At 43.2% G+C, this 27828-nt stretch overlaps 1 protein-coding gene across 6 annotated transcripts in view; it reads left to right on the forward strand.

The window, feature by feature from the left end:
• Nucleotides 1-27828, forward strand: part of LOC135512079 (RNA binding protein fox-1 homolog 3-like) — a 798827-nt gene that overhangs the window by 531592 nt on the left and 239407 nt on the right. For 5 of the 6 annotated variants that reach the window (XM_064933724.1, XM_064933720.1, XM_064933725.1 and 2 more), the window contains exon 1: nt 26698-27010. In XM_064933724.1, coding sequence (XP_064789796.1) covers nt 26843-27010 — 168 coding nt within the window. In that variant the 5' untranslated portion in view covers nt 26698-26842. Of the gene's footprint in view, nt 1-26697; nt 27011-27828 lie in introns of those variants that run through there. The other variant, XM_064933722.1, reaches the window with a different exon arrangement.

Below are 27828 nucleotides of genomic sequence, written 5' to 3' on the forward strand. Positions count from 1 at the left end.
TGGTTCAGGTGGTGATGGTGTCTGCTCTGGTCTCTCCCTCTGTTTATCTGCTCTGGCTGATTGGCGGTCAGCTGGTCCTGGTCTGGTTGGTGGTGGCCTGAGGAGGGCAGATGGAAAAAAAGTGGACATTGTCATTGGCTGCACGGAGTCGCATTAAAAGAAATCCCATGCATCCTTGTTTACAAGTTCAAACACTGGAATGTGCAATGTAATTGTCATTATTTCTATATACCTCAGCCATGCTCAAGGTCCTAAACGATATCTTAACCGACATCGATAAGAAACAATACTGTGCAGCCTTAATCATTGACCTGGCCAAGGCTTTAACCACATCCTATTCGGCAGACTCGATAGCCTTGGTTTCTCAAATGACTGCCTCGCCTGGTTCACCAACTACTTCTCAGACAGATTTCAGTGTGTCAAATCGGAGGGCCTGTTGTCCAGGCCACTGGCAGTCTCTATGGGGGTGCCAAAGGGTTCAATTCATGGGCCGAATCTCTTCTCTGTATACATCAATGATGTTGCTCTTTCTGCTGGTGAGTCTCTGTTCCACCTCTACACAGACGACACCATTATGTATACTTCTGGCCCTTCTTTGGACACTGTGTTAACAACCCTCCAGACAAGCTTCCATGCCATACTACTCTCCTTCCGTGACCTCCAACTGCTCTTAAATACAAGTAAAACTAAATGCATGCTCTTCAACCGATCACTGCCTGCACGTGCACCTTCACTCATGCTGCCAAACATACCCTTATAAAACTGACCATCCTACCGATCCTCAACTTCGGCAATGTCATTTACAAAATAGCCTCCAATACCCTACTCAATAAATTGGATGCAGTCTATCACAGTGCCATCCATTTTGTCACCAAAGCCACATATACTACCCACCACTGCGACCTGTACGCTCTCGTTGGCTGGCCCTCACTTCATACTCGTCGCCAAACCCACTGGCTCCAGGTCATCTACAAGACCCTGCTAGGTAAAGTCCCCCCTTATCTCAGCTCGCTGGTCATCATAGCTGCACCCACCTGTAGCATGCGGTTCAGCAGGTATATCTCTCTGGTCACCCCTAAAACCAATTCTTCCTTTGGCCACCTCTCCTTCCAGTTCTCTGCTGCCAATGACTGGAATGAACTACAAAAATCTCTGAAACTGAAACACTTATCTCCCTCACTAGCTTTAAGCACCAGCTGTCAGAGTAGCTCACAGATTACTGCACCTGTACATAGCCCATCTATAATTTAGCCCAAACAACTACCTCTTCCCCTACTGTATTTATTTATTTATTTTCTCCTTTGCACCCCATTAATTGTATTTCTACTTTGCATATTCCTCCACTGCAAATCTACCATTCCAGTGTTTTACTTGCTATATTGTATTTACTTCACCACCATGGCCTTTTTTTTTGCCTTTACCTCCCTTATCTCACCTCATTTGCTGACATCGTATATAGACTTATTTTTCTACTGTATTATTGACTGTATGTTTGTTTTACTCCAAGTGTAACTCTGTATTGTTGTATGTGTCGTACTGCTTTGTTTTATCTTGGCCAGCTCGCAATTGTAAATGAGAACTTATTCTCAACTTGCCTACCTGGTTAAATAAATGTGAAAAAAAAATATATATATAGCCTACACTTTCTTGTTCTGAACTCCTAATGCGAGTGGGATGGGTGTGGCTTCATGACAATGATCAAGAGCAGCTGCTCAACAATTTGACAGCTCCAATGCAGTTCCAACTTCGACACTGCCAGAACATCAGCTATGCGGGTTTTGGCTGTCGCCAGGTAACACTTGATATATTTGAATCTAGGCCTTGGTCAAAAGTAGTGCACTACATAGGGAAAGGGTTGCCATCTTCAGGATGCAACCGGCGAGAGTGGCACATTTCCAATTTGACAGAAGAAAAAGCTTTGAAGTGTGCCAGAGGTCTGTTTTGCATCCGCAATATATAATTTGTGTTTCTCAGTGAAGCAAATTAAGGCTCTAAGCTTAAAGCTAGCAGATGAATGAGCCTCTCTCTTTCTGCCCGTATATCTACAGTGGTTCTAGAGCCAGTTTATGAATGATTGAATGAATGATACCACTATGAGGGGGCAGTGAGGTATGAGGCACAAATGTCACCCTATTCCCTATTTAGTGCACTACTTTTTACTAGAGCCCTGCTGGCCCTGGTTAAAAGTAGTATGCTAAATAGGAAATAGGGTTACATTTGTAACAGAAACATAGAGCTTTCTAGGATACAGAGAATACCCCTTGCTTCTAGTGTGGTGGTCTGTGCTGTAGTGTGTGCATGTGTGTTTTTCAGTTTCTAGACAGCTTCAGTTTAATGTCTCAATCTTCCCTATTTCTGATCATGAAGATTTCACATGAAAACCCTGCTGAAACATGGAGATCTCTCTCTCTCTCTCTCGATCTCTCTCTCTCTCTCTCCTGTGTGAGCCTGGCTTTGGCTCCCATATTCTGCAGCTCCAGTGCCGGGGCTCCGAGGTGGGGGAGGCTGATTGCTTGGGGCCCCTGTTCTGGCACGGCGGTCCTATAGGGCTGTTGGTAGAGGATCAAAGACTCACTGTGTGTGAGAGTGTGTGTGTGTTTGGGCGCCAGGATAAACTGACAGGAATGGGGAGACCCACCTCTCCAGCTGTCTCTGGTGATGAGCCAAGCTGAGAGCGGGATGTAGAGAGAGGGAGATGGAGAGAGGAGGATGTAGGGAGAGGAGTATGGAAAGACGATGGAAGAGAAACGTGAAGAGGCAGAGATGGAGGGAGTTTTATTGAAATGTTTTTGTCCACTCTCCATGCAGACGCAAGCATGCACATAGGTACCTACACAAACAAAGAAAAACACAAACACATACATCGGGATGCATGGTGGCAGCAGTGCCCTGGGTCTCAGAATGCTCTGGTCTGTTGGGGAATCAGCAGCAGGTCCAGGTTGCTGTGATTGGTTTTTAATGCGTTGCTCCTGGCCAATGGAAAATGGAACCCTCACACCACATTCCATTAAATACACCTGAGACAGAGAGGTCTAGGGCCAGAGACACACAGAGTCAGACACACAGAGAGATTACAGTCTCTGAGCCTCAAACTAAACTCCAGTTCGAGCCATTGAGCCCAGTCCCATCCCTCAAGCCTCAGTACCCTACCTTCTAGGGTAATAGTAACCCAGCTTCAAGATTAGCTCATTCAGGCCCTATCCCCAACTCCAAGCCTATCCTCCATGACGACCTAGCTCTCAGCCAAATATTACTACTCCCCTGTCTACCCAATTAGCTCTCTCATTTCTTTATTAATATAGCAGTATGTTAAGTAAACACTCTGACGGCCCCGATGGTGTCTGTGCCAATTAAAAACATTTATAGCCCTGCTGCTCTCAGCTGTGTCTCTGTGTGTGTCCATGTGCATGTGTGTGTGGCATGTAATGATGATAAACAGTAATTTATGGATAAGTTATGCTGGACTTTAGATTAATTGCAAACCTCTCAAAACATTTAATATTGTCAAAGGAACAGGTGGCAGCAAAATTCAATTATCACATTTTCTGGAAAGTTCCTTCCTTCTCTAAAACAATAACCTTATTGCTCTTCTGTTCCGTGTAGAGAAGGTTTCATTCCACTAAGCTAAATATTTTTTGCAGGGTTTCTATTGATTCCTTTTTTCCATCAATATTGCCTTGTGGTCGATTTTTTTCGCCTGGTAGATCTTCTCGCTGTTGGTTTATATTGCTCTGTTGATTACATGGCATCCTTTCAGGACTCTCTGCGATAGATCTCTCAAGTGCAAACACTCAAGTGTGCGTGCATCCATGCATGTGTTCATGCGTGCGTGTGTGTAACAATGTACAGTGCCTTATACACAGCAAATTGGCCAGTGGTACCTAGGGTAAATGTTTTGGTGTAAAAGTTCTAGTGTTGATTCAGGTGTTAAATTAACAGCCATTAGTGTACAATAATCCAAATGTTGGAGTTAATAACCAGTGTTACACCAAAACGACGACCCATGCTTATCATATTTCCCAGTATGCTCTACTGCAAGTAGATTTTTTAAATATCTATGTTTGCATGTATATTGATTGATTGATTAATTCATATTATGCTACTCAAATCCAATCTGTTACTTGGGCTATTGGAGACGTTAAGCAGTGGCGGATTTAGGTATAGGCGATATGGGCAACCGCCCAGGGTGCATCTTGCCGGGGGCGACATGGGGCACCCGCACATAAAAAATCAGAACGGTGACATTTGCGCAATCGGTTTTCTATTCCTCATTTGCACGTCACGTCAATGATGTCATGTCAACGTGTGGGACTGTGGGTCAATTAACCTTGTCGGAGTGGGCGCCCTGATTCTAGCTTGTGAGCTAGGCAGGCTACCGCCTGGGAAGGTCTCCCACTGAGAAGTACGAGATGGGGAGGGGGGCGGGGGTAGGTTGACCTCAGGTCTCCACACTGGAAGCCTGAGGTTGGGGGAGCGGAGGAATCTATCAAAGAGTGCACCTCTAACTTTGTACAGTACTAATGCAATTAGTAAAATCAGTCACACTACGAAATGCTACCAAATAAATCATTATTCATTCTTAATACTGTTTTTCTGTTTCACAGATACAGAAACCCAGAATTTGTAAGAAACTGGTTGAAAGGAATCAGATGGAGGCCCAGCTACGATAGTCAGAAAGTTTATTTACGAGAGCGCTGGTCTGTTGTACAAAACAATTATATTTAATACTGGCTTCTCACGCACACACATTCACACTAAATACACACACAATGTCCTGCTACCCAGCCAACAAAGATTAGGGACCGTGAGAATCACTCCCTGTCCTTTACCAAATCTCTCAGTGGCCCCTAGCCAAGGTCGGCACTGAAGTCTGCTCAGACAGTCTGTTTATCAGATACTATAAAGACATAAGTATTAGTTATATTGTTTTACACTAATTCTGCGAGAACTACACATTTATTGATTATAATTTTATACGGTCTAATCAATTCCATAAAATTATATGGTTTCAGGGTGGAATATTCGAATCATTCAATTAACAGATAAATCCCATTAACAGTAATGTATTGATCCTCGAGTGCCAAATCAACACACATTTGTTTCTATTTGTCTTCTTTTTGATATTTATACGTCTTATTTTCGTATATATTTTTATATTTTTAAATGTTATGATTATTTATTTGTGTTGTTCCAAGTGTCTGAATAAAAATGACAGTTAGTGCAGAATCATGCTTTTTTTGTGGGATGGGGGTGGGGGAGATACCCAGGGAGCCATACAAGCTAGAACCGCCACTGCGTTACTGAAATGGTTGTTCTTTGTTTAGATGGTTTAGGTAGTCTTATATCTTCGTCATCTTAACCCGGTAGTCATTCTGAATGCAGGTTGCAGGTGATAATAATTCTAAATGTTGGTTTCCCCATTTTATGATGGTTCATTAGCAGATATTAGTAACACTGTTGCCCAGTCTGTCTTCTTCTCTTCCATTATCTTCTGTTTTCTTATCTTCTGAAATTTTTGTGTTCGTGTGCTGTGAAGAAGTTATGAAAAGTGACTCAAGCAGTTAGTGTTCAGAACTTTTGCCAGACAAATACAAGTGGTGCATTAGTAGAGAACCTTTGTATGAATTCCCCTTAGTACTGTAACTCAGTGCCCCAACAGTAAATCTGAGGCCCTTCATGTCTAGAAGTTCGCTTGTGCTGCTACTTCCGCCTGCCTCACACCCATCTATATTCCCTAGTGTGTATGTGTCCGTTATCAGTGTGTGGGTTGTGTGTGTGTGTGTGGCTCTTTTCCACTGTAGATTATTAACTATGGATAAGAGAACAATTGTTTACAAACACCCATACACACAGCGGATTACAGGAGAGGCTCTTAAGGACCCCAGGGTATACAGAGTGATAAATACTCTGCTGTGAGAGGCTGTTGAAAACAGAGAGAGAGAGAATAACACAAACATTGGGACTGGGGTTGTGCCTTGTTTCATCTCCATATGCCCACTGCCTATACACCATAAGACCAACTGGGGTACAATTTGTGAGTGGGGAGGTCCATTTTTTACCCAAACACACACACACACATAAACCAGAGGCCCCTCTGGTGTTGACTGGGATCTGGGCCTAGCTGACACACTCATGCCAGAGAACTGACAAAAACAGGCTACACTGTATAATGTATTGACCAGTAAGTTACTGTAATTGAATTTACAGTACCTGCTACTGTAATCCATTTCATGGTAAACCAACATTTTTACTGTAATCTAATTTAAAATATATTACTGGAATTACCCATGCAGCGACATATTACCCAGTGTTCTTTGTAAGTTCACATTATTACATTTACATTTATTTTGTGGTCCTTACAAACTTGAATTTAACCAAGGTGAATTCAACCAAGGTTGATAAAATATATAACAGTCATAGCAAGTTCAAGTCTGAATCATTACTGAAAATGTTGTTGTAGTTAAAATACATTGGTCTTCAAAATATTTCTAATTACAACAAGATATCTTATGCTATATCTCTGGCTAGTGACAATACAATACTGAGATATTCATGGTAACTTGATGGAAGAGCAATGACACACAGTACAATACAGTAAAGATTACTATTAAACTGTAAGAGAATTACATACACTATTGTTCAAATGTTTGGGGTGACTTAGAAATGTCATTGTTTTGTAAAGAAAAGCACACAAAAAAGTCCATTAAATTAACATCAAATTGATCAGAAATACAGTGTAGACATTGTTAATGTTGTAAATTACTATTGTAGCTGAAAACGTCTGTTTTTTAGTTAAATATCTACATAGGCATACAGAGGCCCATTATCAGCAATCATCACTCCTGTGTTCCAATGGCACGTTGTGTTAGCTAATCCACGTTTATCATTTTAAAAGGCTATTTGATCATTAGAAAACCCTTTTGCAATTATGTTAGGACAGCTGAAAACTGTTGTTCTGATTAAAGATGCAATAAAACTGGCCTTCTTTAGACTAGTTGAGTATCTGGAGCATCAGCATTTGTGGGTTCGATTACAGGCTCAAAATGTTCAGAAAGGAATATCGTTCTTCTGAAACTCGTCAGTCTATTCTTGTTCTGAGAAATTAAGGCTGTTCCATGCGAGAAATTGCCAAGAAACTGAAGATCTCGTACAACGGTGTGTACTAGTCCCTTCACAGAACAGCTCAAACTTAGAGTGTCTAGTTTGAGAAACAGACGCCTCACAAGTCCTCAACTGGCAGCTTCATTAAATAGTACCCGCAAAATACCAGTCTCAACGTCAACAGTGAATAGGTGACTCCGGGATGCTGGCATTCTAGGCAGAGCTCTTCTGTCCAGTGTGTTCTTTTGCACATCTTAATCTTTCTTTCTTTTTTGGCCAGTCTGAGATATGGTATTTTCTTTGCAACTCTGCCTAAAAGGCCAGCATCCCGGAGTTGCCTCTTCACTGTTGACATTGAGATTGGTGTTTTGCGGGTACTATTTAATGAAGCTGCCAGTTGAGGACTTGTGAGGCGTCTGTTTCTCAAACTAGACACTCTATGTTTGAGCTGTTCTGTGAAGGGAGTAGTACACACCGTTGTACGAGATCTTCAGTTTCTATAAAGGATCAGCCCCTTTTTTTCAATTTTCGTCTAAAATGACATATCTTACTGACAGTAGCTCAGCCCCTAAAGCAAGGATATGCATGTTCTTGGTACCATTTGAAAGGAAACACTTTTTTTCCACGTTTGTGGAAATTTGAAAGGAATGTAGGACAATATAACACATTAGATCCGGTAAAAGATAATACAAAGAAAAAAAGAAAAAAAACACGTTTTTTTATTTCTTTTGTGCCTTCATCTTTGAAATGCAAGAGAAAGGCCATAATGCCTCGGTGCAATTTAGATTTTGGCCACTAGATGGCAGAAATATACGTGCAACGTTTTAGACTGATCCAATGAACCATTGCATTTCTGTTCAAAATGATGTATCATGACTGCCCAAATGTGCCTAATCTGTTTATTAATAACTTTTCATGTTCAGAACTGTGCACTCTCCTCAAACAGCATGGAATTATTTCACTTTAATAGCTACTGTAAATTGGACAGTGCAGTTAGATTAACAAGAATGCAAGCTTTCTGACAATAACAGATATGTCTATTTCCTGGGAAATGTTCTTGTTACTTACAACCTCATGCTAATCGCATTAGCCTACATTAGCTTAACCGTACCACAGTGGACCCACCAATCCTGAATAGGTTGAGAACTTGTGACGCGTCTGTTTCTCAAACAAGACACTCGAATGTACTTGTCCTCTTGCTCAATTGTGCACCCAATAGCCTGATGAATTTCAAAAGAAAGTTAATTGTTTCTAGCCATTTTGAGCCTGTAATCGAACCCACAAATGCTGATGTTCCAGATACTCAACTAGTCTAAAGAAGGCCAGTTTTATTGCTTATTTTTCAGCTGTGCTAACATAATTGCAAAAGGGTTTTCTAATTATCAATTAGCCTTTTAAAATTATAAACTTGGATTAGCGAACACAACGTGCCATTAGAACACAGGAGTGATGGTTGCTGATAATGGGCCTCTGTACACTGTATGTATATTTCCCATTTAAAATCAGCTGTTGACAGCTAAAATAGTCATTTACAATATTAACAATGTTTACACTGTATTTCTAATCAATTTTATATTATTTTAAGACAAAAACAAGGAAGTGTCCAAGTGACCCCAAACTTGTGAACGGTAGAGTATATATTTTTTACTTTAATTACAAGGGATTAGAGAAAGCAGGTTGGCTGTAGGCATTTCTGTTACAGCATACTGTAGCGTTTGGCGCCGGGTTCTTTGTAAGGCAGGGTTTACACATACACATACAAACACACAACACCAGTCCAAGTGAAGGGTTAAAACGGTTTATTACTATCAGGCTTTGTCAGCGCTATTGATATACAAAACCAGAACAAACAACGTAAACACTTCGTCTCCAGTGGAAGTTCATCCAAGCTTGGTCTTTGGGAAGGGTTCAATCCTTGTTGAAATCATAATTTCACTTCTTCTTTAAAACCTCCTTCAACACTGTACGTTTCATCTCTCCAATAACCTCATACTGCTTCACCTACCAGGGTAAAATTTAAAAAAAAATAAGACAAAAGGAAAACCCAGGGCGCGGTTAAGTAGAGGAACTGATTGGTTTCACATGTTTGCAGTTTGGCTCTGATTACAACTGGAGACAGGTGTGGCTGTTCTGCTGCAAATCTAGAAGTTTCCCCTGAGCTGTCCATGGTCCTGCCCCTGGGGAATACTTCACATTGCTGTCCGTGGTCCTGGCAGAAAAAAACAAAGAAACCTCGCAGGCACATAGCAGCCATCCACAACACAACCACCGAAACCGCTACAATATGTATTAATACTAGGTGTTTTAAATCACTTGCATTTCTAGAGGCCTAAACAAAGAGTTCCATACTGGCTGTGGGCAAACACATCAATTGGACATGTGCAAACAGTCAACTGTTAAAAGACTTAAAGCTCCTGAAAAGTCAGTCTGAAAAGCACTTTTTCTCTCATGGCTAATACCAGGAAGTTTGAAAAGACAGGCTGAGTGGGCGAGGAGCTTATATTCATTAGTTGTTTGAAACACCAATGTCAAATGACTTGGATGCAGTGTTACAGTAAAATTATTGCACGCTAATTTGGTGATACACAACACTGCAATTCCATCAATGGTGTATATATATATAACAGGTTTTTAGAAATTATAGAAAACTTATTGCAAATAAAAAACTGATTTACTGATTTAAAAAACACATTTACATAAGTATTCAGACCATATACTCAGTACTTTGGCAGTGATTACAGACTCAAGTCTTCTTGGGTATGACACTACAAGCTTGGCACACCTGTATTTGGGGAGTTTCTCCCATTCTTTGCTGCAGATCCTCTCAATCTCTGTCAGGTTGGATGGGGAGGGTCGCTGCACAGCTATTTTCAGGTCTCTACAGAGATGTTCGATCGGGTTCAAGTTCGGGTTCTGGCTGGGCCACTCAAGGACATTCAGAGACTTGTCCAGAAGCATCGCCTGCGGTGTCTTGGCTGTGTGATTAGGATCATTGTCCTGTTGGAAGGTGAACCTTCGCTCTGGAGCAGGCTTTCATCAAGGATCTCTCTGTCCTTTGCACCATTCTAATTTTCCTCATCCTGTCTAGTCTCAGTCCCTACAGCTGAAAAACATCCCCACAGCATGATGCTGCCACGACCATGCTTCACCGTAGGGATGGTGTAATTTCCTCCAGATGTGACGCTTGGCATTCAGGCCAAAGAGTTTAATCTTGTTTCTCGTGGTCTGAGAGTCCTATAGGTACCTTTTGACAAACTTCAAGTGGGATGTCATGTGCCTTCTACTGAGGAGTGGCTTCCATCTGGCCATTCTATCATAAAGGCATGATTGTTGGTGCTGCAGAGATGGTTGTCCTTCTGGTAGGTTCTGAGTGACCATTGGCCATTGGGTGACCATTGGGTTCTTGATCACCTCCCTGACTAAGGCCCCTCTCCCCAGATTGCTCAGTTTGGCCGGGCAGTCAGCTCTAGGAAGTGTCTTGGTGGTTCCAAACTTCTTCCATTTAAGAATGATTCAAGGCCACTGTGTTCTTGGGGACCTTCAATGTTGAAACAATTTTTTGATACCCTTCCCCAGATCTGTGACTCAACACAATCCTGTCTCAGAGCTCAACGGACAACGCCTTCGACCTAATGGCCTGGTTTTTGCACTGTCAACTGTGGGACCTTATATAGACAGGCGTGTGCCTTTCCAAATCATGTCCAATCAATTGAATTTACCACAGGTGGACTCAGGTCGACTCCAATCAAGTTGTAAAAATATCTCAAGGATGATCAATGGAAACTGGATGCACCTGAGCTCAATTTTGAGTCTCATAGCAGTCTGAATACTTATGTAAATAAGGTATTTCTGTTTTTTATTTTATTTTTAGAAATGTGTGATTATGGGGTATTGTGTGTTGATCGGTGAGGAAAGACATTTATTTCACCCATTTTAGAATAAGGCTGCAACGTAACAAAATGTGGGAAACGTGAAGGGGTCTGAATCATTTCCGATTGTACTGTAGCCCATGTATCATCAAGTTTTCTCTCTTATTTGAGTAGTTATTGAGTATGATTACATGCACACAATAATGTGATTTTTGTGGATAATCAGAATAATATAATAGTTTAATTAAAACGTTGACGTGCTTTGCAAGGAGAACGATTTCCCTAATAATCTCGTTTACATGGACACATATAAAATCAGGCTACCTGGTGCAGAGAATCGCCAATCAAAACAGAAGATATTCCACAGCGACCATGTTGTTTCTAGTAAGCACAGACATATAAAGTTTGTATGTGAAAACTACTTCTAAGATGTATACATTCAGTTGTTCCGAACTCACTTCACTCCCGATAAAGAGGGTGGCTCATTGGCTGTTGCTAAGCACTTGCACACATCAAATACACCGCTGGAACACCGACTAAGGTGTTTACATGTCCTAATAACTTGAAAGGTTGCTCAGAAAAACAGGTGTTTTAATTGGCATATGCCTACTTCGATTTTAATCGTAACGGTTAAGATAAGTAGAGTAAGGTGTTTACATGAGTATTGCATATTCTGCCTTCTGCGATAATGTTACTGCATGTTACTCAGACTGGATATTATAATTATTACTTTTTTGACAAACCGAAACCCTTCAAGCTTTCCGTTTCGAATGATGCTGACATTTCCCACAGGCGAACCTATTTCACATCAAATCTCCCAAACCGGTGAATCAAACGAAAGCTCTTGCGCCTCCCTCCCTCACCAGTGTAATAAAGCTGTTGTGGTTGGTTCTACACTCCCGTGTGCAGTAACGGCCACTGCTCCTCCAGTGCAGATGCTCTTCACTCTCACCTCTCTAGTGATTTATCATCTCCTGTTTAATAATTAATCCCAACCGAAGCGCATGCAGACAAGAGAAGAGAAGAGAGGAAGGAAAGCGAGGAGAGAAAGAGCAGAGAATTGAGAAGAGGAGAAGAGGAAAGACAGATGAAACTGGTGAATAAAGAGACCATGCAGTGGTTTAAATCAGTTTATTGAATTCCTTTTTCAAAGGCGTGTGTGTGTACTCTTGCGTGTTAGCACCCTACCCCTGGGTAGGGTGCTTGGGTGATAAAACAGCCAGCCCTACGCCTGTCTCTGCAGTAAGTTTTGCTCGTGTGGAGCCACACTGCTCTCTAACAAAGCACATGTGGCCTGGGAAAGCACAAGTGCCATTTTAATACGGGTGCCTCCCAAATGGCACCCTATATAATGCACTACGTTTGACCAGAACCACCACCGACAAGAGGGAGAATGCATTTTATTTTCAAGATACAATGCAGTTATTTTTTCTTATCGTGCATTGTGTTATTCACTAAAAAACAATCTGGGTACAAAAATAAAAAAAATACGCAGCGCTGTGTAAATATTGAACAGAACACAAGTTGAGTTATTTGACCCAGCCAGTTGGGCACTTAGTGCCTTCAGAAAGTATTCATACCCCTTGACTTATTCCATATTTTGTTGTATTACAGCATGAATTTACTCGTGGCGTTGGTCAACACCTGCTGGTCAAAATTGAATGCACCCAAATTATAGATGACCTCTCACACTCCATAGCTGGTGCACCAGGTAACCTTTGTCTTCTACCAAACCAATACCAAAGAAATCAGGTGGTTGTTGTCAATGGGTGTATTAGAGATGAAGTCAGGTGCAGGAGAGTTGAGTGATGTAAACAGGCGCACTTTCATTTTAGTTCCAAAAACGAGAGTACATAAATCAAACTCGTTCAAAACACTGAACATAACAAAACTAAAGCGCGTAATATAACACCACAATATCATGGAATAATTACACCCAAATCATGGGAAACAGAGGGTTAAATACAAGTAGATTGATTGGGGAAATGAAAACCAGGTGTGAATGGAACAAGACAAGACAAATGGATATAAAAAAGGGAGCGGCGATGGCTAGAAAGCCGGTGATGGCGATCGCCGCCCGAACAAGGAGGAGCTGACTTTGGCGGAAGTCGTGACAGTTGTGTGACAAAAATGAAGCTTTGGAAGTCATTGATCATGTGCTTCTGATAGTGATCCAGGCATCGGCACATTGCTTTTGACGCATGCCTCCGAGCATCGGTATCAAACCTAGAAAATGGATCAAATAGATTTATTTTCCCACCCATCAACACACAATAGCCCATATTGAAATATGGGTGTGATCATTCTACAGTGCTCCCTGCAGCACACGCTCAAACAAGTGTGATTAGAACGTCTAGTTACGACTGACTCAACAGTCAGCATTTGAGCTGGACACTTTCACAGAAACATTGTGCACAAATACAGCCTTTACTATCATGACACAAGGCGAGACCCAGATGCAGACACAGGAGGCAGACGGTTGGAATCTTACAATGTTCAATAATCCAAAAGGAGTAGGCAAGAGAATAGTCATGGACAGGAAAAAAAGGACAAGAGTCCAGGAGATACAGAGTTGCAGGAAGGAGGGTACAGAGTCCAGAACAGGCAAAGGTCAAAACCGGGAGGACTAGAAAAAAAGAAAGTCAGGAGTACAGGGGGGGAAAAAAAGTTTCCCTTCCCCCCTAGGGACGCCACCTGGCATCATACCTGGGTGCATACCTGGTTGACCGGGGTGTCAGCGGTGGAAGTCGGTGATGAGGGCTAGATCCAGGATGTGTCTAGCCGGAACCCAGCACCTCTCTTCCGGGCCATAACCCTCCCAGTCAACCAGGTACTGGAAACCCCTGCATGTGGTCGAACACCCAGGAGACATTTTACAATGTGTAGGCCGGATGGCCATCAATGACACGGGGGGGGGGGGGGCTGGGCCTGGGGACAGAAGACAAATAACTGAGACATGGGCTTAATCTTAGACACATGGAAAGTAGGGTGAATACGGAGGGTATGGGGTAACACAAGATGGACAGCAGTGGAACTCAGGACTCTGCAAATGGGAAAAGGACCAATGAAACAGTTTGCGGGACTCTACCCAAAGGGGCAGGTCCCATGTGGATCGCCATACCCTCTGCCCAATGCGGTATCGGGGAGCTGGGGTCCTGCGACAGTCCGCTTGTCGGCGATACCTGGAGGAGTTCTTGAGAATAGCCGCCCTGGTTCTTCTCCAGGAACATCGACAACCGTGGACAAACATCTGGGCCGAGGGTATGCTGACCTCCTGTTCTTGTTCCGGGAAGAGTGGAGTCTGATACCCCATTGGAGCACTCAAATGGAGGGAGTCCTGTGGGCGAACAGGGAAGGGTGATCCAGGCATACGTCACCCAATCTGGTTGTCGGCTCCAGGAAGTGGGATTGGTTGAGACCAGGCATCTCAGGGTGGTTTCCAGGTCTTGGTTGGCTCGCTCCGACTGACCGTTAGTTTGGGGATGGAATCCGAATGACAGGCTGGCCGACGACCTGGCCGGCAACCCAATAAGGGTGCAGAATGCCTTCCAGAACTGAGACGAGAACCCTGATCGGAGACCATGTCTCCATGGATCTGCACAATAAGCTGGGCCGTCTCCTTGGCAGAAGGTAGTTTGAGGAGGTGGCTGAAATGGGCAGCCTTGCAGAACCGGTCGACTACCATCAGAATGACAGTGTTGACATCAGACAGAGGGAGCCCAGTGGCAAAGTCCAGAGATATGAGACCAGGGACAATGAGGGACTGGTAGTGGCTGCAGTAGGCCAGAAAGAGCTTGCCGTGGAGTCTTGTTCTGAGCACACACTGCATGTGGCAACAAAGGCAGAGACATTAGGAACCATGGTGGGCCACCAGAAACGTTATCGGAGGAAGACTAGTGTACGGCGGGACCCTGGATGACAGGTCAGCCTGGAGGAATGAGCCCATTCCAGGATCCGGGACCGGACTGGGTTAGGGACAAACAGCCGGTTAGCTGGGCCCCCTTCTGGTCCAGGCTGGGAGCTTTGCGCCTTATGAACCAGGTTCTCAATACCCTAATTCACAGTGGCAGCAAGGCATGAGGTAGGGAGAATGGTTGAGGGTGTGGGTGTGGCAGAGGAACTGTATAGGTGGGAGAGTGTCAGACTTCACATTCTTTGACCCTGGGTGGTAGGAAATGGTGAAATTGAATCTGGTAAACTGGAGAGCCCACCGAGCCTGCCTGGAGTTGAAGCGCTTGGCTGTACTGAGATTCCAAGTTTTTATGGTCGGTCCCGACCAAACATGGCTGTTCTACGCATTCCAGCCACTCTTCCAACACCACCTTAACCGCCAGGAGTTATCAATTGCCTACATCGTAGTTCCTCTCTGCAGGATTGTGATGATGGGATAGGAAGCCACAGAGATGAAGCTTCTGGTCCTGGGCAGATTGCTGGGACAGGATGGCCCCCACGCCAACATCCGAAGCATCAACTTCCTCCACAAATTGACGCAAGGGATCCGGATGGATGAGGATGGGTGCTGTTGTGAACCAATGCTTCAGGCTCACAAAGGCTTTGTCGACAGCTGGAGACCATTTGAACGGTATCTTGGGAGTGGTGAGTGCTGAGAGGGGGGCCGCCAGGGTGCTGTAGTCCCAATGAAACGGCGGAGGAAGTTTACATAATCAAGAAACCGTTGCAACTGCACCCTGGATGTTTGTTGAGGCCAATCAACCACTGCTTTCACCTTTCTAGGATCCATCTGAACATTGCCCTCAGCAGTGACATATCCCAGACAGTTGATAGTAGAGAGGTGGACCTCACACTTCTCGGCTTTCACGAACAGTTGGTTCTCCAGGAGGCACTGAAGGACCTGTCTGACATGAAGAACATGTTCTTGTGCAGATCGGGGGAAGAAAAAAAACAGGATGTCATCAAGGTACACGAACACAAACCGGTTTAGCATGTCCCGAAGCACATCATTGACCAAAACCTGAAAAACAGCAGGGGCATTGGGGAGTCCAAATGGCACGACCTCGTACTCATAATGTCCACTGGCTGTGTTGAAGGCTGTCTTCCACTCATCCCCCCCCCGCATATTCGAACCAGGTGGCAGGCATTTTGAAGGTCCAGCTTGGAAAATATGGTGGCCTCCTGGAGAGGTTCAAATGCTGAGGAGAGGGGTAGGGGGGTAACGATTCTTGACAGCAATGTTGTTAAGTCCATGGTAGTCAATGCACGGACGCAGGGTCTTGTCCTTCTCCACAAAGAAAAACCCTGTTCCGGCAGGAGTTGCAGACGAACGGACGGCCCCAGTGGCCAGAGACTCCTCTATGTATTCCTCCATAGCTTTGGTCTCTGGTCCGGACAGAGAATACAACTGACCCCGAGGTGGTGTAGTGCCTGGGAGAAGATCAATGGCACAGTCATAAGGACGGCGCGGGGGAAGGGAAGCAGCAACTCCGAGAGAACTCAGAGAGGTAATGGTACTCAGTGGGAATGGCATCCACAGTCTTGCTAACGTCCTGAGGAAGACGACTTGGGGAAGGCTGTGCTGCTTGAAGGCAATGGGAATGTCAAAATGGGCTCCAACCCAGGATGGAGCTCGTGGTCCAGTCAATCACAGGATTGTGTTTTTGTAGCTGTTACGGTTTTCTGTAGGCAAAGGAGAGTCGGACCAAAATGCAGCGTGTAGATTGCGATCCATGTTTAATGAAAAAACGTAAAACACGAATCAATACAAATAAAGAACGTAACGAAAACCGAAACAGCCTATAGTAGTGTAAAACTGACATAGAGACAGGAACAAGGACACTAAGGAAAATCACCCACGAAACACACAAAGAATATGGCTACCTAAATATGGTTCCCAATCAGAGACAACGATAATCACCTGACTCTGATTGAGAACCGCCTCAGGCAGCCAATGACTATGCTATACACCCCACACAACCCCAAGACGAAACACACCACAAATAAACCCATGTCACACCCTGGTCTGACCCAATAAATGAAGATAAACATAATAAATATAGACCAGGGCGTGACAGTAGCCAGGACAATCCCAAAACAACTGGAACATGGAGAAATGCAATGAGGAGGAACCATGGTCTCACTGTGGTTACCAGAAACCCGGAATTGAACAGGCACTATGGGTGACTTCCCCTATAGAGCAGCTGTCCAGTGGCCTAGCATCCATTGGCACAGAGAGAGGCTGAGTGGGAATACCAAGCTCTGAATCTATCTTGGCTTCCATAAGACATTCATCAGCTCCAGAGTCAATGAGCACTTGGAGAGACTTGGATTGGTCTCCCCACAGCAAAAGCACAAAAAAGGGTGTGCGGGTGATGGGAATTATGGAATTCCCAGTCTGACTCACCAGATTGCTGGTACCCACTAAGGACAAGGTTTTCCTAATAGGGCAGGTAACAAAATGTCCTGCCCCTCCACAGTACAGACAAGCATTACTGTTCATCCTCCGTGAGCATTTCCCAACTGACAACCCAACTGCATTGGTTCAGGAGTATCCAACTCACTTCTAAACATCTTGTAAAATCTGCCTTTATAAACCTCGAACCTCTTTATTCCCTCGAAGGTGAACGAGCCATAGCGGGTGCCCGAGTGTGTCCGAGACCAGACCTCAGTCCTACGTTCCCTTAGGCGTCCATTGATTTTGATGGTTAGGACGATAAGGGAGTCGAGTCCACCGGTAATTCCCGAGCAGCTAACTCATCCTTTACATCCTTAGATAATCCTTGCAGAAAAGTATCAAAAAGAGACTCTGGATTCCAAACACTCTCGGCGACCAACGTGCAAAAATCAACCGCGTAGTCTGCCACACTAAGGGAGTTTTGATGCAAGTCAAGCTGTTTACTGGCCGCCTTTCTCCCAGATACCTTTCTCACCTCTGCCATAAATTCCTCCAGATGACCACAAATGGCAGATTGTTGCTCCCAAACTGCCGTATCCCAGGAGAGCGCCCTTCCCGACATTAGAGTAATGATATACGCAATCTTCGATCGGTCTGAAGGAAACTAAGATGGCTGCAGCTCAAAAATAAGCAAGCACTGAGAAAGAAAACCTCGGCAGGCACCAGGATTCACCAAATATCACTCTGGAGGTGGTAAGAGGGCTTATCGGGGAGCCGGGATAGGCTGTACCAACTCACCAAAGATAGGGGGAAAAAAATTACTGGGTGATTGTTTTTTTTTTTTTTTCCAGCGGTGGCAGGCAGCCTCTGATCTAACATGGTCGTAGCATTCCGTCAAGGAACTGAGCCCTTCCAAAGAGTCCGGGAGGTACAGAGTTGCAGAAAGGCTCGTGGTCAAGGCAGGCAAAATGGTCAGACAGGGGGGTACAGAGTCCAGGACAGGCAAGGGTCAAAACCGGGAGAATAGCAAAGGCAGGCGTATGGGAAAAACCGCTGGTTGACTTAGAACAAACGAGACGAACTGGCACAGAGAGAAAACACAGGGATATATACACTGGGTAAAACAAGCGTCACCTGGAGGGGGTGGAGACACCCTGACAGGTGAAATTGATCATGGTGTGACACTTTACAATGTTATGTCCTCAATGTGAGCAGTATATTTTTGGATGCAATGTTCAGACAATCACAGAAGTAGCAAAGCATAAAACAATTCTCATCCAAATCGGAAAATGTTGGCTACATTAGTTCTAGCGGTAACTGAGTAGAGTGTGAACTAACAGAAGATGTCAGATTTTGTCAATTCTCTGCTGATACAAACCATAATACGAATTAGCTAATAGTGATTACTACTTACAATTCATAACATCATGGGTGAGCTTACTGGTGATCTAAATAATTGAGTAAATCACTTTAATTGAGTAAATAAAGACATTTTTATCCACACAAACCATTTTCTGATTGTGATTTATTGATACAAGTGGCCTGTGGTGGTGTTAATATATTGATTTGTCACCACAGATGGTTTGTCTACTGTTATGGCTAGATGGAGTAGCTTGGCCTACAAAAGCTCTATCGAGTGGTCGTGTCCGGGACCACAGTAGTCGACAACTGTAGCGTTGTAGCTAAGCCTAACCCTAACCATTTTCCTAACCTTAACTCATTCTCTTAACCTTGTTAGTTAGTTAGTTAGTTCTCCTAACCTGCCACATTATTTATTGTAACCTGCTATATAAACAAACCATTGGTGGAGTCAAATTAGCAGTATTACCACACCGGCAGCCAATCACATCACTGTTACGTGACCGTATTACCAGCGATCACGGCGATCACGAGTCATGAAGGCCGTCAAATTCCACGTGACCGTTTAGTCACGGTAATTAGGCTTCTCCAAGCTCTGATGCTGCTGATGGTCATTAGTAGCCTAACAAACTTGCTAACTGCCTGCTACACAGCACTTTGAGGTCCCTCTCGTCACTCTGATACCAATGTAATCTTAAAATATAATCAAAACTCATGAGCTGATATTGCGAAACTTTTCTATAGGCTCCCATCAGCTTTTGATAGGCTAGGCCTACTATATTTATTTCTCCTCTTTCCTAATATTAAGCATATTGTTTCTCTTTACAACAGAAGTACTACTTGTCTGGCAAGAAAATGAACCCCGGGAAATGCGTCATCCATTCACTTTTTAAGTGTATAGATGAAATGTATTTTTTCCCTTGCCCCTGTTTTGAGATTGGTAGTGGTCCGTTCTAAATCAAAACAAATTTCACAAATACTATTTTGTATATGTAAAGACAAGGCTAAATTAAGAATACTCTGATGGATGACAATATTAGCCTATAACTTGTGATTTATATACTATCGCTTTTGAATGATGCCCAGCGTAAGGCAAGAAACAATGAATACCTTTTTTTGTCCCATACCTCATGTAGCCTAGCCCATAGGCCAAATCAATTCTTAAAATTAAGCTCATTAATCCGCTTCACAATGGGTGTAGAGACTAAAATTGCATATAAGCAGCACGTGAGTTTCAAGTTTGAGTAAGATAATTTTCACCATAAAAATGCACCTTTTTAATGAAAGCATTACATGCATTATCGCATTTGATAATGGTGTTTTCCCACTAATGAAACATTCATTCATATAGCCTACTGCTGTGTGTGCATTGCTGCACTTATACGTAAAATGGCTTATACTTTTCCATTAAATTTTACGAAAAGAAGGCAGACGTTTTAGGTGCCCCCAACTGATTTTTTGTTGTTGTTGATTGTTTGTAACTTCTTTTTTTACTTATTTTGTACATAATGTTGCCGCTACCATCTCTTATGAATGGCAGAATCCTTTTTTTCCTTTAAGAGTCTGACAAGCCCGACGCAAACGGTATACTGCTTTCTCGGGAATAGGCCCAGATCCCCGTGATTTGCGTGAAGAGGAGGCGGAGAAAAAGGGGCTGTAGGGCGGGCTGCCTTCTGAGAATTCGTAGGAGATCGAATAAACCCCCACTTCCTTCCAATCTGCAAGCAAACCTGCAATGTTTGGACAATAAAATAGATGACCTACGCGGAAGATTACACTCCCAACGGGACATTCAAAACTGTAATATCTTATGCTTCACGGAGTCGTGGCTGAATGATGACACTATCAACATACAGCTGGCTGGTTATACGCTGCACCGGCAGGATAGAACAGTGGCGTCTGGTAAGACAAGGGACGGCGGACTATCTATTTTTATAAATAACAGCTAGTGCACGATATCTAAGTCTCGATCTATTGCCGCCTGAGGTAGAGTATCTCATGATAAGCGGCAGGGTAGCCTAGTGGTTAGAGTGGTTGCAAGTTCAAATCCCCGAGCTGACAAGGTACAAATCTGTCGTTCTGCCCCTGAACAGGCATTTAACCCACTGTTCCTAGGCCGTCATTGAAAATAAGAATTTGTTCTTAACTGACTTGCCTAGTTAAATAAAGGTTAAAAAAAAGAAAAAAGCTGTAGACCACACTATCTACCTAGAGAGTTTTCATCTGTATGTTTTACATACCACCACAGTCAGAGGCTGGCACTAAGACAGCATTGAATGAGCTGTATTCCACTATAAGCAAACAAGAAGACACTCACCCAGAGGCGGCAATCCTAGTAGCCGGGGGGACTTAAATCCATTGTACCAAATTTCTATCAGCATGTGCAACCTTAGGAAAAAAACTCTGGACAACCTTTTCTCCACACACAGAGACGCATACAATTTTACCTTTATTTAACCAGGCAAGACAGTTAAGACCAAATTCTTATTTTCTATGACGGCCTGGGAACAGTGGGTTAACTGCCTGTTCAGGGGCAGAACGACAGATTTGTACCTTTGCAGCTCGGGGGTTTGAACTCGCAACCTTCCGGTTACTAGCCCAATGCTCTAGCCACTAGGCTACCCTGCTGCCCCACAAAGCTCTCCCTCGCTCTCCATTTGGCAATTCTGACCATAATTCTATACTCTTGATTCCCGCCTACAAGCAAAAATTAAAGCAGGAAGCACCAGTGACGAGATCAATAAAAGAAAGTGGTCAGATGAAGCAGATACTAAACTACAGGACTGTTTTTATAGCACAGACTAGAATGTGTTCCGGGATTCCTCCAATGGCATTGAGGAGTACACCACATCAGTCACTGGCTTCATCAATAAGTGCATCGATGACATCATCCCCATAGTGACTGTACGTACATACCCCATCTAAAAGCCATGGATTACAAGCAACATCTGTACTGAGCTAAAGGCTAGAGCTGCTGCTTTCAAGGAGTGGGACTCTAACCCGGAAGCTTAAAAGAAATCACGCTATGCCCTCCGACAAGCAATCAAACAGGAAAATCGTCAATACAGGACTTGGATCAAATCGTACGACACCGGCTCTGATGCTCATAGGATGTGGCAGAGCTTGAAAACCGTTACAGACTACAAATGGAAGAAGAGCCGAGAGCTGCCCAGTAACACGCGCCTACCAGACGAGCTAAACTACTTATATAATCGCTTTGAGGAAAATAACACTGAAACATGCATGAGAGCACCAGCACCACACAGACAAATGTGTGATCCCTCTCTCCACAGCCGATGTGAGTAAGACCTTTAAACAGGTCAACATTCACAAGGCCACAGGGCCAGACGGATTACCAGGACGTGTACTGCGAGCATGCGCTAACCAACTGGCAAGTGTATTCACTGACCTTTTCAACCTCTCCGTCTGAGTCTGTAGTACCAACATGTTTAAGCAGTCCACCATAGTGCCTGTGCCCAAAAACATTAAGGTAACCTGCCGAAATGACTACTGACCCGTAGCACTCACGTCTGTAGCCATGAAATGCTTTGAAAGGCTGGTCATGGCTCACATCAACACCATTATCCCAGAAACCCTAGACCCACTCCAATTTGCATAACGCACAAACAGATCCACAGATGATGCAATCTCTATTGCACTCCACACTGCCCTTTCCCACTTGGACAAAAGAAACACCTATGTGAGAATGCTATTCATTGACTACAGCTCAGCGTTCAACACCATAGTGCTCTCAAAGCTCATCAATAAGCTAAGGACCCTGGGACTAAACACCTCCTTCTGCAACTGGATCCTGGACTTCCTGACGGGCCGCCCCCAGGTGGTAAGGGTAGGTAACAACACATCCGCCATGCTGATCCTCAACTCAGGGATGCGTGCTAAGTCCTCCCTGTTCACTCATGACTGCACGGCCAGGCACGACTCCAACACCATCATTAAGTTTGCAGACGGCACAACAGTGGTATGCCTGATCACCGACAACAAAAGACAGCCTATAGGGAGGAGGTCAGAGACCTGGCCGGGTGGTGCCAGGACAACAACCTCTCCCTCAATGTGATCAAAACAAAGGAGATGATTGTGGAATACGTTCCCATCGACGGGGCTGTAGTGGAGCAGGGTGAGAGCTTCAAGTTCCTTGGTGTCCACATCACCAGCAAACTCACATGATCCAAACACACCAAGACAGTCGTGAAGTGGGAACGACAAAACCTATTCCCCCTCAGGAGACTGAAAAGATTTGGCATGGGTCCTCAGATCCTCAAAAGGATTTATACAGCTGCACCACCGAGAGCATCCTGACTGGTTGCATCACTGCTTGGTATGGCAACTGCTTGGCCTCCGATCACAAGGCACTACAGGAGGGTAGTGCGAATGGCCCAGTACATCACTGGGGCCAAGTTTCCTGACATCCAGGACCTCTATACCAAGCGGTGTCAGAGGAAGGCCCTAAAAATTGTCAAAGACCCTAGCCACCCTGGTCATAGACTGGTCTTTCTGCTACCACACGGCAAGTCGTACCAGAGCACCAAGTCTAGGTCCAAGAGGCTTCTAAACAGCTTTTACCCCCAAGCCATAAAACTCCTGAACACCTAATCAAATGGCTACCCAGACTATTTGCTTTGCCCCCCTTCTTTTACACCACTGCTGCTCTCTGTTGTTATCATCTATGCATAGTCACTTTAATAACTCTACCTACATGTACATATTACCTCAACTAACTGGTGCCCCCCTGTATATAGTCTCACTATTGTTATTTTACTGCTGCTGTTTAATTACTCATTATTTTTCTTTCTTATTCTTATTTTTTTTTAATTAATTGTTGGTCAGGGGCTCGTAAGTAAGCATTTGACTGTAAGGTCTACCTACACCTGTTGTAATCGGCGCATGTGACTAATACAATTTGATTTGAATATAATGTGAAGAAATAGTTATAGTTTATCAACAATTTAAGCTAAATGTTCTGATCTGTTGCGTCAGACTCATTGTCTAAAATAGTTTTTAGGATGCTAGTGATTGTATTAATTTGGGATCTATCGCATCCCACAACTGTCCAAGGCCATGTTTGGAATATTTATTTCTCACACAGAATAGAATAGGTCAATAGTTTTTGTACTATGGGGGACAGTAGATTGACATAGACTAGTGCTTTTGCTGTATTTTTGTTGGCTGACAAAGAAAATGTGTTCTTCCAATATGTTCAATATGCACCTCGGAATTTAATTAGTACGCATGCAGTTGCATCCCCAATGTGTCTATCTTCACTTGTAGCCTGTGAGAAAGACCATATCAGGTGACAGAGGGCCATGTGAGTGAGATGTGCTTCGGAGCATGCAGCACACAGGGAGAAAGGAGTTCAGCCACTGGCAGCAAAAGGCATGTATTTTTATAGGGGGCTCTACAGCTGCACAAAGGGGATCCCGTTGGGTAATTCAAGGCATTATCAAGTGTTTGTAAAATTGTGAATGAGAGACTGATGAAGTGTGTACAGCCTGCATTAAAAAAAACAAAGCAGAGCACACGCCTTTCATGCAACTTTTTTCAAATCATCATTAGAGTCACATCAATCAGCCTAAGAATGTATTCAAAATCCAAACATATAGCCTAATAATTGGGACCACAACTGGAGTAACATAACTAACTAAATTAAGCACATAGGAGTACCTGTTTCTTTGTTAACAGCTGAACATAGAATAGCCGCATGTGTGCACTCCCTCAAATGGTTTGGAGAAAATTGCCCTTCTAATGTTTTCAGCTTTGTTCAATTGTATTCTTCATACTATAAAATAGTATCAAATAATGCCATGGAATTCTCAGTGAATCTTGTCTGCTATATAAACTAGTGTAGCCCACAGCCATATGTCATAGCCAGATCAGGATCTAACATAAGGACAACTCAGGGTTTAAGCCATTTTATGTATAATTGCAGCAATGCGCACACGGCAGTAGGCTATAAGCAACAAGTGAAATGATTACTGAACAAGTTTTTATTTATTTATTGGACGTATACAGGTCCATTGTGCAATTATATTGACAATATCTCACACACCTCCCCACTCCCTCATCCTCCCTGTGTGTGTGTGTGTGTGTGTGTGTGTGTGTGTGTGTGTGTGTGTGTGTGTGTGTGTGTGTGTGTGTGTGTGTGTGTGTGTGTGTGTGTGTGTGTGTGTGTGTGTGTGTGTGTGTGTGTGTGTGTGTGTGTGTGTGTGTGGTTTCTTAAAATACAGAATAAAGCGGGATTATTATCAAATAAAATAATATACCAGGATATAGCATTAAAACAATATTACAATGAAGTAGCACAGTAACTGAAGGGCTCCACAAGGACTCCACATGGGGCAGGGTAGAGCTAAGCTAATCAGGCCAAATTAATACACAGGCCAGTGCAATGGTCATGATAATGCCAGAACAGCTTCAAAGGATAAAACACAAGCTAATACTTATTTGATGCCATTAGCATTTGCATTGTTTTGCAGAATTAATAGAAACATGTAACTACATAAGCACAATTAGGTATAATAATAGAGTAATTATTAGTAAGGCAAATAACAATGAAGACAATGCGGGAGCCAGCTGGAAAATGTGTCAGGGGAGAAAAGTTCGGGGAGGTTCTATTCTGACTGGAGATGTACAAATGTCTGCATACTTAACCTGAAGAAACACTGGGAGAGTGCTTGGGCTCTCTTCGAAGAGAGAAGTTTGTCCAGCTCATCTAGCTTATCCTCGCCTTACATTAGCATATCATGCCTCAAACGTACATCGTCCGCTACAGTGAAATGGGCAACTTCTATGTGAATTAATGAGGAGGCTGAGAACACCTCATTTCAAACTGTTCTTAGAAAATCATGTCAATTTGAAACATAGCCTCTAGACAATTAGCAGGCAGCGTGTCTTGGTTTGAGGGCAGCACGGTTTAACTTTCCTGTTGCATAACAATCGCATTTTAGAATAGTGAGACATTTCTGACATCATGTGCATGAGAAAACTCACACTGGGGGTACTGTTAGAGATATTTAGAACTCGGGCATGAAAAAGTGAATAAAAGCCCAATAAATGGCTAAATTGACCCATATTTGGGTTGGGGGTGTAGCTTTCAGATAGATATTTTTGGCCACCCATGAGAGTAAACTTCATTCCTGTTCATCGTAAGTTTGTACATTGAAAATGTATAGCTAACCACAATACAGACTTTAATATCAAATTATTATCATTATTTAAGCTTTGTTAAAGCTACGAAAGTGTCTGTGCTCAACCTTAAAATATGTTGACAAAACAACTGAACAGATAAACTGGAATGACAATTACTCTCACAGGTGGCCAAAAATAACTATCTGAAAGACCCACCCCTATTACCCCATGTCTCCAATCTTCTGACCCAGTGGTTCAATGCTCAATTTCCCAGAATCAACACCCCAACCTGGCTCTTTTTTAAGTTTACATACCAAACAACCCAGCATTTATCTGCTATACAGACACAAATCCTCTGGATCCCTCTCTTATGCAATGAGACAACAGTAAAGTCCTCTTCCATTTTACTTTTAAGCTGACACTGGTTTATAAACATTACACTTTTTGTTTTTGGGCAATGTATGAATGATGTGCATGTGTGTGTGCCTGTGTTTATGCTTGCTTTTGTTCCCTGTGTGTGTGAAAATATAGTTTGTCTCTCCATCTTTTTCTTCCTGTGTGTTTCTCTCTCCCTGACCTATCTAATAACTCTGTCCAGGAAGTTTGCTGTTTATTAACTCAGTCCATTTCTTTCTTTCTTTTTCTTTATTTCTCTTTCTTTCCTTCCTTCCCTTTCTTTCTTTCTTTCTTTTTCTTTATTTCTCTTTCTTTCCTTCCTTCCCTTTCTTTCTTTCTTTCTTTCTTTCTTTCTTTCTTTCTTTCTTTCTTTCTTTCTTTCTTTCTTTCTGTCTGTCTGTCTGTCTGTCTGTCTGTCTGTCTGTCTGTCTGTCTGTCTGTCTGTCTGTCTGTCTGTCTTTCACTGTCTCTCTGTCTCTCTTTCACTGTCTCTCTGTCTCTCTTTCACTGTCTCTCTGTCTCTCTTTCACTGTCGCTCTGTCTCTCTTTCACTGTCTCTCTCTCATCTTTTTACATTATTTTCTATAATATATTGTATGACATCACATTTGATGTATTTCTGCATATGAACCAAGATATTTATCTACCATGTATTTCTATCTCCATAGAAACCAAACCAGGAACTGGCTTGTGTAAGCAGCAGGGAACCATTGCTCTTTTTGGCAACGTGGTGTACAGCGGCCTGCTCAACGAACATATCTGGCATTTCGGGATACCCATCGTCACCAGACTGGTGAGTTTTGGGGAGTCCTCCCTTCCTCTCTGTCTATCGTCACTTACTGTGCTGTGATTGATCTCTGCTCCATCGTGGATGGTTGTTCTGTGCCACTGCTATGTTTAAAAAACTGTCTTGAACATGTCAGACACACTGTAAACCCAAAGGCCTTTTTAGCTCAAATACTTCTAGTAAATTGAACTCAAAGTCAAGTCCTCACACGGATCTAATCCTGGCAGTAATTATGAATGCAGGTTGCGGGTGACTACAAGTTCCAACTTTTGGAAATCCTAACTCTGGCTAGATTCCAAATATAATTACACATCACTTTGCAAGCCAACATAATGTGACTTGCAGTTAGGGTTGCAAAATTCTGATACGTTTTCCAGAAATCCCGGAAATCCTTTTTTTTTTACCAGAAAATTACTGGAATTCTGCAACCCTTACGTTCAGCCCTGATGTAGCCTGTAAACCATGAGTTTCAGGACATTGCATTAGAGTAAAGCTAGGCCTGAAAATAAGGCCTCATGAGATATGTATTGTTGGTGTTTCCTTTATTTTGGCAGTTAATTGTATGTGCTTGTGATAAAACCTAATCCACAGTTATTTTTTTTACTATTGACACTCTGTGGTTAAATTATGCTCTCTAGTGTTTGATACATTTTTTAAATAATAGTTGTAAAAAAATGCCTCTTGGGCCCCCTACAGGCTTGGGTGCAAAGGCTTCAGCACCTGAAAAGGTGTCCTCATGCTTCCCTTATTATGATAACATTTTGTGAAGTTTTGGTCTTCGGCAAGAGTTTTTTCGGCTTTTGATGCACACACATTTTATTCTC

This window comes from Oncorhynchus masou, chromosome 24 (genome assembly GCF_036934945.1).
Source record: "Oncorhynchus masou masou isolate Uvic2021 chromosome 24, UVic_Omas_1.1, whole genome shotgun sequence".
Taxonomy (NCBI): domain Eukaryota; kingdom Metazoa; phylum Chordata; class Actinopteri; order Salmoniformes; family Salmonidae; genus Oncorhynchus; species Oncorhynchus masou.